The sequence below is a fragment of the Zootermopsis nevadensis genome, unplaced genomic scaffold (genome assembly GCF_977971745.1).
Source record: "Zootermopsis nevadensis isolate Lab colony 2312 unplaced genomic scaffold, Znev_1.0 Znev_ptg000001l, whole genome shotgun sequence".
Classification (NCBI taxonomy): Eukaryota; Metazoa; Arthropoda; class Insecta; order Blattodea; family Termopsidae; genus Zootermopsis; species Zootermopsis nevadensis.
The window spans coordinates 2,156,549-2,174,687 of record NW_028259133.1 but is presented as its reverse complement, the minus strand read 5'-3'; the positions used below and the strand labels follow the sequence as shown (position 1 = coordinate 2,174,687).

At 41.9% G+C, this 18,139-nt stretch overlaps 2 protein-coding genes across 5 annotated transcripts in view; one reads left to right on the top strand and one right to left on the bottom strand.

Annotated features, from left to right (window-relative positions):
* DNAlig3 (DNA ligase 3) overlaps window positions 1–18,139 on the top strand; it is a 281,323-nt gene that overhangs the window by 209,082 nt on the left and 54,102 nt on the right. The window lies entirely within an intron of this gene.
* Window positions 1,029–6,280, bottom strand: LOC110835674 (uncharacterized). 4 transcript variants are annotated; one of them, XM_087349351.1, is made up of 5 exons: window positions 5,855–6,280; window positions 5,118–5,319; window positions 4,514–4,606; window positions 2,603–2,764; window positions 1,029–1,440 (listed from the first exon to the last, which is right to left on the bottom strand). In XM_087349351.1, exons 3-5 carry the CDS (start codon window positions 4,571–4,573, stop codon window positions 1,261–1,263), a joined length of 402 nt encoding a protein of 133 aa, XP_087205477.1. In that variant the 5' UTR covers window positions 4,574–4,606; window positions 5,118–5,319; window positions 5,855–6,280; the 3' UTR covers window positions 1,029–1,260. The 4 variants fall into 4 exon arrangements, with proteins under 4 accessions (XP_087205477.1, XP_087205518.1, XP_021931844.2 ...); XM_087349392.1 differs by having other exon boundaries at window positions 5,118–5,281; XM_022076152.2 differs by lacking the exon at window positions 5,118–5,319.

The window sequence follows — 18,139 nt, the reverse complement described above, 5'->3', positions numbered from 1 at the left end:
TCCCCACACCCCGCAAAATAAATTAAATTCGGACGGACTGAGAAACGTGGCGATGAAAATAGGGTGAAGTACTGCTTTGTTGAAATAGGAACGTGCTGCCACAGTCTTCTTCATGCTGTGGCGTCAGCTTCGGTGCCTGCAATGGCCAGCTCGCGTTGTTCGAGGCTTTGAACTCCCAGCGGAGGGACCATGGCTATCCATCAGTCCGCATTTCACCGAACTAATACCCGTTTTCGAATTTTTCGATTACACTTCACTTCTACATAAATTGTCTCATCTTTAAATTTGTATAATTATGGGTACAAATGCGTTATGAAATCGACCTGATCTGTAAATTAATTTGCTTGTTTTCAGATGCTTTTTAAGCGTAAGTCTGTCTGAATATATAGGATTTGAGACTTTCTGAATATATTTCATCTACTTTCAGTATAGGGATTTCGAGAGGTCTCTTATCGTTGAAAATTAAAACACAAGTGTCGGCTTTGAGACTTCCATATTTTATTAAAATTATTTGTATTTGAGTAGGTCACGAAGAACGTTTTCTGTTAAAGAATAAGGCAGCCATGCTGCTTTAGTTAAATCTGATTAAAAACTGCGCTTACTTGCTCGACAGGGACATCTTGAGAGTTTACAGAGCGCCACAAGTTAACTAGAGAACCTAACCATGACATAGACCAGTGGTATTCAACCTGGGGTACGTGACCCCCGGGGGGTACGCGAAGACATCTTAGAGGGTACGTGAAATTTAAAAAAATATATATATTATTTTATGATAAACACTGAATAATGAGTAATGTAATTTATTTAATTTATTTTAGATGTAGATTATATACTATGTATAACTTGGATTATACACCAACAACTTTGGGGGTACAAAGTTGAAGAGAAATTATATCTGGGGGTACGCGAACGAAAAAGGTTGAATACCACTGACATAGACTATAGACGGATGAACGGGCGTACACAAACCGTATAGTACCATAAAGGAAACTGATGTATTCAAGAGAATAAGCATTTAATATTAAATATGAATTTTATAGTGGTTTATTTAAATTATGAAAATAATTTAAACAGACATGTTATCACAATAGGCAATTCGATTCTTCTGAGGTGATATATATTTTTGTGTGTTTGTAGAAATACTGTTAGCGGGAGAAAAAAAATTGGGGTTGTTAAATGTAATTTAAAACTCTGACTGAAAATTACGAAGACCTTGCACTACGTCCTTGTTCAGAAGAATCTCATTTCAATTCGTCGATGCTATCGATATTTTAAGAACGTAAGCCCAAAGTCCGCTATGTAGGCGATGCCGTTCAAGAAAGTCAGGATGCCAGCTCCAAGAACTTTGTCTGACCGAACGGCGTAGATGTTCCAGGCCTCCATCATTATGGCTCCGGACGCGAAGAACATAACGGCCCCTGGTAGCGTGATAACCAGGATCTATTATAAAGGCAGAGAACGAGCATTAGGCGAGTCAAATATTAATCTGGTTGCATGAAATCGGTTTCCTAAGAATATGAGTACGTCTTACGCAGAGTTTCACGTAACTCTTTTAACACGAAACTGAGCCGAATGGTATCCTCGTCCGCTGCTACCTCAGTCAGCATTTGCCAAAACGTTGGATCAGATGCATGGCTTCCAATGATCATGAGCGACTTCGTTGGCCACCCCGATCACCTGACCTGACGCCGTGTGATTTTCTTTCTTGTGGGGGTACGTTAAGGACCAGGTTTTTGTACCTGCCTGAACTGCGAAGACAAATCATCGCTGCCATCTCACGAATCGATCGTGACATGCTGCAGAGGGTATGGGCGAAAATGGGTTATCGGCTTGACGTCTGCCTCGTCACAAAGAGCGGACACATTGAGCATTTATGGGGTATGTAAAATAAACTTAGAGAGTTTTTCTTTCTATCGGCATGTCATATGTTATCATCCATTGAACCATTCATGTCTAGCGATTTTTTGTAATGTGTCAGAGAATTATGAATAACCCTGTATTTTTGGCGATGCTTACAGCCACTAACCTTTTTATTCATTCAATTATTCAATTGCAATCGAATCGTACCACTTTAGTGAAACTGAGATTCGAAGATAATTAAACTAACCAATCAACGGGGCCGAGTTGCTTCTTGAGAAGCTGACAGTCACCAAGCCAGTAAAGTCATTCGATTTTTTTTTCTGGGACTCGGAGGTCCTTACACAGAGCCAGAAAAATTCAGCCCACAAACTCTACATCATTAACTCAAGATCAGTTTTAATGTCAACTTCTCACCCACGCCTGTGTCTTCCGAGTTTTCATTCAGAGTGAAAGACTTCAGTGAAATCAAAGACAAGTCTGGTTTGGTTTTACCAGACGTTTTTGATTAAAGTACGAGCCAAATTCGAAAGTGTTTGTCTGCCTTCCCGCCTTGTCGAGGGAGAGTGACATTGCCCTGTATTTCGCCAAAGTTTGTGTTTTCTGGTAACATGGCAACGCATGTGTGGCCAGAAAGGGCTTTGATTTTCAATGATTCGCAAATACCTCGGCGATTACCAACTCTTTCCACGAGTAGACGTAATGTATTTGCTTTTGGCTACACGAATGAATGAGCAGTACTTACCAGCTTGCGATCTAATGGAGTATCCAAGATAACCCCAAGGATTATAACAGTGGAGAGCATTATGTATCCGATGAGGGTCCCGTTCACCACAGCTGCTTTGGTGGGTGACGCGGCAACGTACCATTCGCTCGCCACCAAGCCTACGCAAATAATCGTCACCACCTGTAAGAGGGAAATCCAGTCACGAGTTCTTAATGGATTCTTATTAAATTTGGTGGTCTAGCGGTTAGAACGCTGGCCTTGTAATCCTGGGGTCTCGGGTTCGATTCCCGGCGGTGCCCGAATTTATAACTTGTGTTGGGCAAGGCCGTGGTCTAGGCAACACGGAGTTTTCCTCCGTGGCATCCCAACAATTACTCCATTCACACACAGAAGAAGGCAATGGCAAACCACTTCTGGATCCTCTGCCAAGAACGTATATGAACAGGTCCCAGTCCGAGAAAAGGATGGAAGGATCCTGTTCATATGGACCTGTCGTCAGACAGAACACTAAATAAATAATAAGATGAGGTGGTCTAGCGGTTAGAACGCTGGCCTTGTAATCCTGGGGTCTCGGGTTCGATTCCAGGCGGTGCCCGAATATATAACTTGTGTTGGGCAAGGCCGTGGTCTAGGCAACACGGAGTTTTCCTCCGTGGCATCCCAACAATTACTCCATTCACACACAGAAGAAGTCAATGGCAAACCACTTCTGGATTATCTGCCAAGAACGTATATGAACAGGTCCCAGTCCGAGAAAAGGATGGAAGGATCCTGTTCACATGGACCTGTCGTCAGACAGAACACTAAATAATAATAAGATGAGGTGGTCTAGCGGTTAGAACGCTGACCTTGTAATCCTGGGGTCTCGGGTTCGATTCCCCGTTGGTGCCCGAATTTATAACTTGTGTTGGGCAAGGCCGTGGTCTAGGCAACACGGAGTTTTCCTCCGTGGCATCCCAACAATTACTCCATTCACACTCACACAGAAGAAGGCAATGGCAAACCACTTCTGGATCATCTGCCAAGAACGTATATGAACAGGTCCCAGTCCGAGAAAAGGATGGAAGGATCCTGTTCATATGGACCTGTCGTCAGACAGAACACTAAGTAAATAATAAATAGCTGCTGACATCTGTGGGAAGTATTTAATTGCGATAACTGTTGGTCCACGATGAACTCGACTGTAATTTTGTCAAATTTATGGAAAATGATTCATCATATATAAAGTGGAAAAACGACGTTACATACTCATATCTCGGTAAACGTTAATTTTGCGATAAGGAGAGACTGTGAAATTTTAACAGCATGATAAGCCCGTTTAGCGTTGTGTCAGTTGCTTGGTTTCAAGCGTCAATTGGTTTTTGTTTTTTTCTGATGAAAGTATCTTGGTAAACTTTGAAAAGTGAAAATTCTTCGGTGTTGCTAACATGAACTGGCAAAGATCTAAATTAACGATATCACTGAACTACGGGCCAAATGTGAAAGGTCTTGTACAGTGAATGTGACACAAACAGTTCATCATTAAAGAACTATCGAATGGACGGGTAACAAATGTTTTCGTGCACAGATGATGTGTAGGAGGTTATGCGAACTTTTCTACATACGTATGACCGCGTATAATTACAGTATGTTACTTCTGTTTGGAACATTTCTTTCTATAATTGTACAAGAAAATAAATTCAACATTATGTTTATATTTATTCCTTTGGGACGAAATTCAGGTTTACATTTTAGATTTTAACGTCTTGGATACTCTATTCTGGGTCAATGTCTAGAATTACAGGTTTCATGAATGCTTAACTGCTTACTGTCCGATTTACCATTAATGAATATACATTATGCGTCCATGAATTGTGAAGGCCAATGCGTAACTCTGGTATCAGAAAGAAACAGGAACGTAGAAAAATGTCTGTCTTAACACCCACTTACCAGTTGTAGTATCTTCAGGAGGAAGGTCGGCATCTTGAAGAGTTCTCCTATTTTAATCATTGCGGTAGAAGGTAATTTCTTCTAGTAATTATCCTAAATGAACATAAATAATATCTGTGATAGTAGGAGACTCATCTTAAATAGTTAACTGCAGTGTTCCAAATCGATTGTACGTGAAAGGCTATTTGTCATGCATAATTTTGCGAAGTGCCGCCTGTCTGTCCGTCCTTCAACTAATATTTATCATCTCCGAAACCTCTGTACGGATTTAGATAATATTTAGTACGGGGTTATCTGATTTAAAACTCATAGGGTTGCTTTATTATTAATCTGTGTCGATCCATTTTACCGCTTAATCTGTATTTGATTTCATTATGCCTTTAGCAGATCTCTAAAATAAATAAAGGCTTGTACAAAAATTGTTCACTGAGGTACTTTAAGATTATGTGATGTAATATCTCTATTGTCGATCAGCTTGGACAGTATTAAACACTGCGTCATTGCACTGTGAGTACATACACTTCGCCGATGACCTAGAAATGTGTACATGTTACCTAACGAGATATTTTCGAGGTAATCAGAATAATCTCTTACTATTACTTACACTTTACAAACGTAGTTTAAGCTGTGATGATTTTTGCGTTTATCTCGGATATATTAATCGATCTGCTCCCTAATCTCGATATTATGTTGCAGTCGACAGCCGCCGAGAACGATCGATTATTTCCATTCATTCGTTACGTGTCATCTGATTATCGCCACACAGAACTGTAATTTGTTCTTAAATTTCTCTAGTTGTCACGTCTCTGACAAACAAGTTATAGTATCATTGCTCTCAACAGTAAAGACATACATTGCGTTTGTAAATACTTTATACTTAACTTAAAACATAGAAATAAACTGGAAACTTGAACTCAACTTCAACTACTCCCATTTTTAAATGGAAAAACATTTGCTTCTTGAATGTGTGAACGTTTATGAAGCAGATTCGTTAAAAAGTTTCTTCATTCACGATAAACGGTATCACCCATCGTTGATCCAGTGGTTGTCTGGTGATATTAGGAGAAGGAAAAGACGTTCTGGATTAACCCCGTTAACGCATGACGCAGAAACTCAAATCTGCACTGCGCAAGGTCAGTTTTATCTGCCTTAGAACAGTCGGAGGTTACATTTGTAGCACCAAGAAGATTTTATAAAATATTTGGTTCGCAGTGGAAATGGAGTTGAGGTTGAGTTGAAGTTTCCAGTTTCCTTGGTGTACATCGGGCCTTGTACCTAGTAAGAAAAACTATTTTGTTACGTAGATGTTGTTACGAAACAAACATGTACTGAAATACTTACCGGCCTTGTTCGTATCACAGGTGAACTTCACAGAATGAACACATCGCCCGATGTGGGGGGGGGGGACTGTTATCTATACGTCACGTATCAATTTCACGTGTTTCATACTGATAACTGAAGAATGTGTGGGAAACGTTGATATAATGGAAATGGCCCGAATTGAAGGGGTGATAAAACCCGAAGAAGCATTATTCATGTCCGTTTGAGGTGACGCAAATATCGGCGTCATGTCAGAGTCACGACAATATCAGTCCGTGGGGTTTCCTAATAGAGGCAGAGAACGGCTGAGTCAGAGACCGCGACCGCCAGAAACAGGTCAGTCACAGACTCTTCAGCAGAGGCCGGTTTTGCAGGCACCGAGGCAGGCAGCTACCGGATAAGGTAGAGACCTAGAACGGCAGACACAATGAGAGGCACTCACCCTGTCGGTCAGTCATCCCTTGGGGTGAATTTTGAACAAATGTACAAATTTTTAAAAATTTTCGAAAAATCAAAAAATGCAAGAAATTGTCTGAAAAGCGCACAAAACCATTTTTTTTTTAAATTTTAGGAAAAAAATTGGAAGTGGAATTTTTCAAAACTTTTCGGTTTTGTGCGTTTCTTGGACAATTTTACGCATTTTCTTATTTTTCTAAAATATTCAAATTTTTTCAAAATTTCTTTCAAAATTCTCACCACCTCATGCTTTGCACAACCGGTCGCTGTTGGTCTGTGTCTGATGTACTGTGTCTCTGACGAACGCGGTCTGTGCATCACACGGTCTCTGACGTGCCGTCACTGAAAAGCCCAGATGCGGGAGACACCGAGACGGACAGGGACACGGTCAGTCACACATGGAGCCCTGCAGAGGCCGGTTCTGCAGAAAACGAGGCATCAGCAATCGGAAAATATCGAGGCCGAGTCCGGCAAAGACAGGGTGAGGCATTCACCGAGGCTGGCATGCATCTCTTGGTCAGAGTTTCAAAATCTTTGAAAATTTTGAAAATTTTCGAAAAATCAAAACTGCTGCAAATTGTCTGAAAAGCGCACAAAACCAAAAATTGTTGGGTTTTTAAAACGTTTTGGTTTTGTGCGCATTTTGGACAATTTCAACCATTTTTTTATTTGTGGAAAATTTTTAAAAAAATTCAAAGTTTGTTCCAAATTTCAACCTACCTGATGCCTTGAAGAACCGATCGCTGTCAGACTGTGTCTGATGTTCTTTGAGACGCGGTCTGTGCCTCACACGGACTCTTGACGTACCATCTCCTAAAATCCGTGGTGCGGGAGGCAACACGTAAAGCAGATACCGAGACGGGCATGGACACGTTCGGTCACACATCGAGCCCTGCATAAGCCGGTTGTGCACAAACCGATGTCTCAAGACTTGTCTAAGTCACTTGTCCCAAGCCTTGAGAAGTCATTTGTTCCAAGCCTTAAGAAGTCACTTGTCCCAAGTCTTGAGAAGTCACTTGTCCCAAGTCATGAGAAGTCACTTGTCCCAAGTCTTGAGAAGTGCGTGTCCAAAGTCTTGAGAAGTCACTTGTCCCAAGTCTTGAGAAGTGCGTGTCCCAAGTCTTGAGAAGTCACTTGTCTCAAGTCTTTAGAAGTCACTTGTCCCAAGTCTTGAGAAGTCACTTGTTCAAAGTCTTGAGAAGTCACTTATCCCAAGTCTTGAGAAGTCACTTGTCCCAAGTCTTGAGAAGTCACTTGCACCAAGTCTTGAGAAGTCACTTGTCCCAAGTCTTGAGAAGTCTCTCGTCCCAAGTCTTGAGAAGTCATTCGTCCCAAGTCTTGAGAAGTCACTCGTCCCAAGTCTTGAGAAGTTCTTGACCCAAGTCTTGAGAAGTCACTTGTCCGAAGTCTTGAGAAGTCACTTGTCCCAAGTATTGAGAAGTCATTTGTCCCAAGTCTTGAAAAGTCACTTATCCCAAGTCTTCAGAAGTTACTTGTCCCAAGTCTTGAGAAGTCACTTGTCCCAAGACTTGAGAAGTCACTTGTAACAAGTCTTGAGAAGTCACTTGTCCCATGTTTTGAGAAGTGCGTGTTCCAAGTCTTGAGATGTCACTTGTCCCAAGTCTGGAGAAGTCACTTGTCCCACGTTTTGAGAAGTGCGTGTCCCAAGTCTTGAGAAGTCACTTGTCCGAAGTCTTGAGAAGTCACTTGTCCCAAGTATTGAGAAGTCATTTGTCCCAAGTCTTGAAAAGTCACTTATCCCAAGTCTTCAGAAGTTACTTGTCCCAAGTCTTGAGAAGTCACTTGTCCCAAGACTTGAGAAGTCACTTGTAACAAGTCTTGAGAAGTCACTTGTCCCATGTTTTGAGAAGTGCGTGTTCCAAGTCTTGAGATGTCACTTGTCCCAAGTCTGGAGAAGTCACTTGTCCAAGTCTTGAGAAGTGCGTGTCCCAAGTCTTGAGAAGTCACTTGTCCCAAGTCTTGAGAAGTGCGTGTTCTAAGTCTTGAGAAGTCACTTGCCCAAGTCTTCAGGACTCACTTGTCCCAAGTTTTGAAAAGTGCGTGTCCCAAGTCTTGAGAAGACACTTGTCCCAAGTCTTGAGAAGTCACTTGTCCCAAGTCTTGAGTAGTCACTTGTCCCAAGTCTTGAGAAGTGCGTGTCCCAAGTATTGAGATGTCACTTGTCCCAAGTATTGAGGAGTCACTTAACCCAAGTCTTGAGAAGTCACTTGTCCCAAGTCTTGAGAAGTGCGTGTCCCAAGTCTTGAGAAGACACTTGTTCCAAGTCTTGAGAAGTCACTTATCCCAAGTCTTGAGAAGTTACTGGTCCCAAGTCTTGAGAAGTCACTTGTCCCAAGTCTTGAGAAGTCACTTGTGCCAAGTTTTGAGAAGTGCGTGTCCCAAGTCTTGAGATGTCATTTGTCCCAAGTCTTCAGAAGTCACTTGTCCCAAGGTTTGAGAAGTACGTGTCCCAAGTCTTGTGAAGTCACTTGTCCCAAGATTTCAGAAGTGCGTGTCCCAAGGTTTGAGAAGTCACTTGCTCAAGTCTTGAGAAGACACTTGTCCAAGTCTTGAGAAGTGCGTGTCCCAAGTCTTGAGAAGTTACTTGTCCCAAGTATTGAGAAGTGCGTGTCCCAAGTCTTGAGAAGTAACTTGTCCCAAGTCTTGAGACTTCTCAAGACTTCGGACGAGTGACTTCTCAAGACTTGGGACGAGTGACTTCTCAAGAATTGGGACAAGAACTTCTCAAGACTTGGGACAAGAACTTCTCAAGACTTGGGACAAGTGACTTCTCAAGACTTGGGATAAGAACTTCTCAAGACTTGGGACAAGTGACTTCTAAAGACTTGGGACACGCACTTCTCAAGACTTGGGACAAGTGACTTCTCAAGACTTGGGACACGCACTTCTCAAGACTTGGGACAAGTGACTTATCAAGACTTGGGACAAGTGACTTCTCAAGACTTGGAACAAGTGACTTCTCAAGACTTGGGACGAGTGACTTCTCAAGACTTGGGACAAGTGACTTCTCACGACTTGGGACAAGTGACATTTCAAGACTTGGGACACGCACTTCTCAAAACTTGGGACAAGTGACTTCTCAAGACTTCGGAAAAGGACTTCTCAAGACTTGGGACAAGTGACTTCTCAAGACTTGGGAGTCTAGTCCTGATAGGAATGGGACAGGTCAAATTTAGAAGAAAAAAATTTCAAATTTTTAGAAAAATCAAAAAACGATGCAAACCTTCTGTAATGCGCACAAAACCAAAAATTTTCGGAAAATTTGGAAAAAATTAAAAGTTGAAAATTTTCAAAAATTCTTAGTTTTGTGCGCTTTTTGGACGATTTGCCACGTTTTTCAATATTTCGAAATTTTTCGAAAAAATTGAAATTTCCCTTTGAGAATTTTCAAAATTTTTCAAAATTTTAAAAAAATTAAAAACGGCTGCAAATGGCGTGAAACGCGAAGAAAACTAAGAATTTTTGAAATTTTCGAAAAAAAATTGAATTCAGCAAAGACGGGTGAGGTACAGCCCTAAACAAGCAGAGAAGACTTGGGACAAGAACTTCTCAAAACTTGGGACAAGTGACATTCTCAAGACTTGGGACACGCACTTCTCAAAACTTGGGACAAGTGACTTCTGAAGACTTGGGACACGCACTTCTCAAAACTTGGGACAAGTGACTTCTCAAGACTTGGGACAAGTGACTTCTCAAGACTTGGGACGAGTGACTTCTCAAGACTTGGGACAACAACTTCTCAAGACTTGGGACAAGTGACTTCTCAAGACTTGGGACGAGTGACTTCTCAAGACTTGGGACAAGAACTTCTCAAGACTTGGGACGAGTGACTTCTCAAGACTTGGGACGAGTGACTTCTCAAGACTTGGGACAAGTGACTTCTCAAGACTTGGGACAAGTGACTTCTCAAGACTTGGGACGAGTGACTTCTCAAGACTTGGGACGAGTGACTTCTCAAGACTTGGGACGTGTGACTTCTCAAGACTTGGGACAAGTGACTTCTCAAGACTTGGGACAAGAACTTCTCAAGACTTGTGACAAGGACTTCTCAAGACTTGGGACGAGTGACTTCTCAAGGCTTGGGACGACATTTTCGACAAAAATTTTGAATACAGAATTTTTCAAAAATTCTTCGTTTTGTGCGCGTTTTGGACGATTTCCAACGTTTTTTGATTTTTCGAAAATTTTCAAAAAAATTGAAATTTGTCAAAGGAGTACCCCTTTGAAAATTTTCAAAAATTGTCGAAATTTTAAAAAAATTAAAAACGGCTGCAAATTTCGTGAAACGCGAAGAAAACAAAGAATTTTCGAAATTTTCGAAAAAAAATTGAATTCAGCAAAGACGGGTGAGGTACAGCCCTAAACAAGCAGAGAAGACTTGGGACAAGAACTTCTCAAAACTTGGGACAAGTGACTTCTCAAGACTTGGGACACGCACTTCTCAAAACTTCGGACAAGTGACTTCTCAAGACTTGGGACAAGTGACTTCTCAAGACTTGGGACAAGTGACTTCTCAAGACTTGGGACGAGTGACTTCTCAAGACTTGGGACAAGAACTTCTCAAGACTTGGGACAAGTGACTTCTCAATACTTGGGACGAGTGACTTCTCAAGACTTGGGACAAGAACTTCTCAAGACTTGGGACGAGTGACTTCTCAAGACTTGGGACGTGTGACTTCTCAAGACTTGGGACAAGTGACTTCTCAAGACTTGGGACAATAACTTCTCAAGACTTGGGACGAGTGACTTCTCAAGACTTGGGACAAGTGACTTCTCAAGACTTGGGACAAGAACTTCTCAAGACTTGGGACGAGTGACTTCTCAAGACTTGGGACGAGTGACTTCTCAAGACTTGGGACGTGTGACTTCTCAAGACTTGGGACAAGTGACTTCTCAAGACTTAGGACAAGAACTTCTCAAGACTTGGGACAAGTGACTTCTCAAGACTTGGGACGAGTGACTTCTCAAGGCTTGGGACGAATGACTTCTCAAGACTTAGGACAAGAACTTCTCAAGACTTGGGACAAGTGACTTCTCAAGACTTGGGACGAGTGACTTCTCAAGACTTGGGACAAGAACTTCTCAAGACTTGGGACGAGTGACTTCTCAAGACTTGGGACGAGTGACTTCTCAAGACTTGGGACAAGTGACTTCTCAAGACTTGGGACAAGAACTTCTCAAGACTTGGGACAAGGACTTCTCAAGACTTGGGACAAGAACTTCTCAAGACTTGGGACGAGTGACTTCTCAAGACTTGGGACGAGTGACTTCTCAAGACTTGGGTCAAGAACTTCTCAAGACTTGGGACAAGAACTTCTCAAGACTTGGGACGTGTGACTTCTCAAGACTTGGGTCAAGAACTTCTCAAGACTTGGGACAAGAACTTCTCAAGACTTGGGACGAGTGACTTCTCAAGACTTGGGACGTGTGACTTCTCAAGACTTGGGTCAAAAACTTCTCAAGACTTGGGACAAGAACTTCTCAAGACTTGGGGCGAGTGACTTCTCAAGACTTGGGACAAGTGACTTCTCAAGACTTGGGACAAGAACTTCTCAAGACTTGGGACGAGTGACTTCTCAAGACTTGGGACAAGTGACTTCTCAAGACTTGGGACAAGAACTTCTCAAGACTTGGGACGAGAGACTTCTCAAGACTTGGGACGAGTGACTTCTCAAGACTTGAGACGTGTGACTTCTCAAGACTTGGGACAAGTGACTTCTCAAGACTTGGGACAAGAACTTCTCAAGACTTGGGACAAGGACTTCTCAAGACTTGGGACGAGTGACTTCTCAAGGCTTGGGACATTTTCGACAAAAATTTTGAATACAGAATTTTTCAAAAATTCTTAGTTTTTTGCGCGTTTTGGACGATTTCCCACGTTTTTTGATTTTTCGAAAATTTTCGAAAAAATTGAAATTTCTCAAAGGGGTACCCCTTTGAAAATTTTCAAAAATTGTCGAAATTTTAAAAAAATTAAAAATGGCTGCAAATGGCATGAAACGCATAGAAAACTGAAAATTTTCGACATTTTTGACAAAAATTTTGAATACAGAGTTTTTCAAAGAATTTTAGTTTTGTGCGCGTTTTGGACGATTTCCCACGTTTTTTGATTTTTCGAAAATTTTCAAAAAAATTGAAATTTGTCAAAGGGGTACCCCTTTGAAAATTTTCAAAAATTGTCGAAATTTTTAAAAAATTAAAAACGGCTGGAAATGGCGTGAAACGCGAAGAAAACTAAGAATTTTCGAAATTTTCGAAAAAAAATTGAATTCAGCAAAGACGGGTGAGGTACAGCCCTAAACAAGCAGAGAAGCCTTGGACAAGAAATTCTCAAGACTTGGGACACGCACTTCTCAAAACTTGGGACAAGTGACTTCTCAAGACTTGGGACAAGTGACTTCTCAAGACTTGGGACAAGTGACTTCTCAAGACTTGGGACGAGTGACTTCTCAAGACTTGGGACAAGAACTTCTCAAGACTTGGGACAAGTGACTTCTCAAGACTTGGGACGAGTGACTTCTCAAGACTTGGGACAAGAACTTCTCAAGACTTGGGACGAGTGACTTCTCAAGACTTGGGACGAGTGACTTCTCAAGACTTGGGACAAGTGACTTCTCAAGACTTGGGACAAGAACTTCTGAAGACTTGGGACAAGGACTTCTCAAGACTTGGGACAAGAACTTCTCAAGACTTGGGACGAGTGACTTCTCAAGACTTGGGACGAGTGACTTCTCAAGACTTGGGACGAGTGACTTCTCAAGACTTGGTCAAGAACTTCTCAAGACTTGGGACAAGAACTTCTCAAGACTTGGGACGAGTGACTTCTCAAGACTTGGGACGTGTGACTTCTCAAGACTTGTGACAAGTGACTTCTCAAGACTTGGGACAAGAACTTCTCAAGACTTGGGACGAGGGACTTCTCAAGACTTGGGACAAGTGACTTCTCAAGACTTGGGACAAGAACTTCTCAAGACTTGGGACGAGTGACTTCTCAAGACTTGGGACGAGTGACTTCTCAAGACTTGGGACGTGTGACTTCTCAAGGCTTGGGACGAATGACTTCTCAAGACTTGGGACAAGAACTTCTCAAGACTTGGGACAAGTGACTTCTCAAGACTTGGGACGAGTGACTTCTCAAGACTTGGGACAAGAACTTCTCAAGACTTGGGACGAGTGACTTCTCAAGACTTGGGACGAGTGACTTCTCAAGACTTGGGACAAGAACTTCTCAAGACTTGGGACGAGTGACTTTTCAAGACTTGCTACGAGTGACTTCTCAAGACTTGGGACAAGTGACTTCTCAAGACTTGGGACAAGAACTTCTCAAGACTTGGGACGAGTGACTTCTCAAGACTTGGGACGAGTGACTTCTCAAGACTTGGGACAAGTGACTTCTCAAGACTTGGGACAAGAACTTCTCAAGGCTTGGGACAAGTGACTTCTCAAGACTTGGGACGAGTGACTTCTCAAGACTTGGGACAAGAACTTCTCAAGACTTGGGACGAGTGACTTCTCAAGACTTGGGACGAGTGACTTCTCAAGACTTGGGACAAGTGACTTCTCAAGACTTGGGACAAGAACTTCTCAAGACTTGGGACAAGGACTTCTCAAGACTTGGGACAAGAACTTCTCAAGACTTGGGACGAGTGACTTCTCAAGACTTGGGACGAGTGACTTCTCAAGACTTGGGTCAAGAACTTCTCAAGACTTGGGACAAGAACTTCTCAAGACTTGGGACGTGTGACTTCTCAAGACTTGGGTCAAGAACTTCTCAAGACTTGGGACAAGAACTTCTCAAGACTTGGGACGAGTAACTTCTCAAGACTTGGGACGTGTGACTTCTCAAGACTTGGGTCAAAAACTTCTCAAGACTTGGGACAAGAACTTCTCAAGACTTGGGGCGAGTGACTTCTCAAGACTTGGGACAAGTGACTTCTCAAGACTTGGGACAAGAACTTCTCAAGACTTGGGACGAGTGACTTCTCAAGACTTGGGACAAGTGACTTCTCAAGACTTGGGACAAGAACTTCTCAAGACTTGGGACGAGAGACTTCTCAAGACTTGGGACGAGTGACTTCTCAAGACTTGAGACGTGTGACTTCTCAAGACTTGGGACAAGTGACTTCTCAAGACTTGGGACAAGAACTTCTCAAGACTTGGGACAAGGACTTCTCAAGACTTGGGACGAGTGACTTCTCAAGGCTTGGGACATTTTCGACAAAAATTTTGAATACAGAATTTTTCAAAAATTCTTAGTTTTTTGCGCGTTTTGGACGATTTCCCACGTTTTTTGATTTTTCGAAAATTTTCGAAAAAATTGAAATTTCTCAAAGGGGTACCCCTTTGAAAATTATCAAAAATTGTCGAAATTTTAAAAAAATTAAAAATGGCTGCAAATGGCATGAAACGCATAGAAAACTGAAAATTTTCGACATTTTTGACAAAAATTTTGAATACAGAATTTTTCAAAAAATTTTAGTTTTGTGCGCGTTTTGGACGATTTCCCACGTTTTTTGATTTTTCGAAAATTTTCAAAAAAATTGAAATTTGTCAAAGGGGTACCCCTTTGAAAATTTTCAAAAATTGTCGAAATTTTTAAAAAATTAAAAACGGCTGGAAATGGCGTGAAACGCGAAGAAAACTAAGAATTTTCAAAATTTTCGAAAAAAAATTGAATTCAGCAAAGACGGGTGAGGTACAGCCCTAAACAAGCAGAGAAGCCTTGGACAAGAAATTCTCAAGACTTGGGACACGCACTTCTCAAAACTTGGGACAAGTGACTTCTCAAGACTTGGGACAAGTGACTTCTCAAGACTTGGGACAAGTGACTTCTCAAGACTTGGGACGAGTGACTTCTCAAGACTTGGGACAAGAACTTCTCAAGACTTGGGACAAGTGACTTCTCAAGACTTGGGACGAGTGACTTCTCAAGACTTGGGACGAGTGACTTCTCAAGACTTGGGACAAGAACTTCTCAAGACTTGGGACAAGAACTTCTCAAGACTTGGGACGAGTGACTTCTCAAGACTTGGGACGAGTGACTTCTCAAGACTTGGGACAAGTGACTTCTCAAGACTTGGGACAAGAACTTCTCAAGACTTGGGACAAGGACTTCTCAAGACTTGGGACAAGAACTTCTCAAGACTTGGGACGAGTGACTTCTCAAGACTTGGGACGAGTGACTTCTCAAGACTTGGGACGTGTGACTTCTCAAGACTTGGGTCAAGAACTTCTCAAGACTTGGGACAAGAACTTCTCAAGACTTGGGACGAGTGACTTCTCAAGACTTGGGACGTGTGACTTCTCAAGACTTGGGACAAGTGACTTCTCAAGACTTGGGACAAGAACTTCTCAAGACTTGGGACGAGTGACTTCTCAAGACTTGGGACAAGTGACTTCTCAAGACTTGGGACAAGAACTTCTCAAGACTTGGGACGAGAGACTTCTCAAGACTTGGGACGAGTGACTTCTCAAGACTTGAGACGTGTGACTTCTCAAGACTTGGGACAAGTGACTTCTCAAGACTTGGGACAAGAACTTCTCAAGACTTGGGACAAGGACTTCTCAAGACTTGGGACGAGTGACTTCTCAAGGCTTGGGACATTTTCGACAAAAATTTTGAATACAGAATTTTTCAAAAATTCTTAGTTTTTTGCGCGTTTTGGACGATTTCCCACGTTTTTTGATTTTTCGAAAATTTTCGAAAAAATTGAAATTTCTCAAAGGGCTACCCCTTTGAAAATTTTCAAAAATTGTCGAAATTTTAAAAAAATTAAAAATGGCTGCAAATGGCATGAAACGCATAGAAAACTGAAAATTTTCGACATTTTTGACAAAAATTTTGAATACAGAATTTTTCAAAAATTTTTAGTTTTGTGCGCGTTTTGGACGATTTCCCACGTTTTTTGATTTTTCGAAAATTTTCAAAAAAATTGAAATTTGTCAAAGGGGTACCCCTTTGAAAATTTTCAAAAATTGTCGAAATTTTAAAAAAATTAAAAACGGCTGGAAATGGCGTGAAACGCGAAGAAAACTAAGAATTTTCGAAATTTTCGAAAAAAAATTGAATTCAGCAAAGACGGGTGAGGTACAGCCCTAAACAAGCAGAGAAGCCTTGGACAAGAAATTCTCAAGACTTGGGACACGCACTTCTCAAAACTTGGGACAAGTGACTTCTCAAGACTTGGGACAAGTGACTTCTCAAGACTTGGGACAAGTGACTTCTCAAGACTTGGGACGAGTGACTTCTCAAGACTTGGGACAAGAACTTCTCAAGACTTGGGACAAGTGACTTCTCAAGACTTGGGACGAGTGACTTCTCAAGACTTGGGACAAGAACTTCTCAAGACTTGGGACGAGTGACTTCTCAAGACTTGGGACGAGTGACTTCTCAAGACTTGGGACAAGTGACTTCTCAAGACTTGGGACAAGAACTTCTGAAGACTTGGGACAAGGACTTCTCAAGACTTGGGACAAGAACTTCTCAAGACTTGGGACGAGTGACTTCTCAAGACTTGGGACGAGTGACTTCTCAAGACTTGGGACGAGTGACTTCTCAAGACTTGGTCAAGAACTTCTCAAGACTTGGGACAAGAACTTCTCAAGACTTGGGACGAGTGACTTCTCAAGACTTGGGACGTGTGACTTCTCAAGACTTGTGACAAGTGACTTCTCAAGACTTGGGACAAGAACTTCTCAAGACTTGGGACGAGGGACTTCTCAAGACTTGGGACAAGTGACTTCTGAAGACTTGGGACAAGAACTTCTCAAGACTTGGGACGAGTGACTTCTCAAGACTTGGGACGAGTGACTTCTCAAGACTTGGGACGTGTGACTTCTCAAGGCTTGGGACGAATGACTTCTCAAGACTTGGGACAAGAACTTCTCAAGACTTGGGACAAGTGACTTCTCAAGACTTGGGACGAGTGACTTCTCAAGACTTGGGACAAGAACTTCTCAAGACTTGGGACGAGTGACTTCTCAAGACTTGGGACGAGTGACTTCTCAAGACTTGGGACAAGAACTTCTCAAGACTTGGGACAAGTGACTTCTCAAGACTTGGGACGAGTGACTTCTCAAGACTTGGGACAAGAACTTCTCAAGACTTGGGACGAGTGACTTCTCAAGACTTGGGACGAGTGACTTCTCAAGACTTGGGACAAGTGACTTCTCAAGACTTGGGACAAGAACTTCTCAAGACTTGGGACAAGGACATCTCAAGACTTGGGACAAGAACTTCTCAAGACTTGGGACGAGTGACTTCTCAAGACTTGGGACGAGTGACTTCTCAAGACTTGGGACAAGAACTTCTCAAGACTTGGGACGAGTGACTTCTCAAGGCTTGGGACAAGTGACTTCTCAAGACTTGGGACAAGAACTTCTCAAGACTTGGGACGAGAGACTTCTCAAGACTTGGGACGAGTGACTTCTCAAGACTTGGGACGTGTGACTTCTCAAGACTTGGGACAAGTGACTTCTCAAGACTTGGGACAAGAACTTCTCAAGACTTGGGACAAGGACTTCTCAAGACTTGGGACGAGTGACTTCTCAAGGCTTGGGACATTTTCGACAAAAATTTTGAATACAGAATTTTTCAAAAATTCTTAGATTTTTGCGCGTTTTGGACGATTTCCCACGTTTTTTGATTTTTCGAAAATTTTCGAAAAAATTGAAATTTGTCAAAGGGGTACCCCTTTGAAAATTTTCAAAAATTGTCGAAATTTTAAAAAAATTAAAAATGGCTGCAAATGGCGTGAAACGCGAAGAAAACTAAGAATTTTCAAAATTTTCGAAAAAAAATTGAATTCAGCAAAGACGGGTGAGGTACAG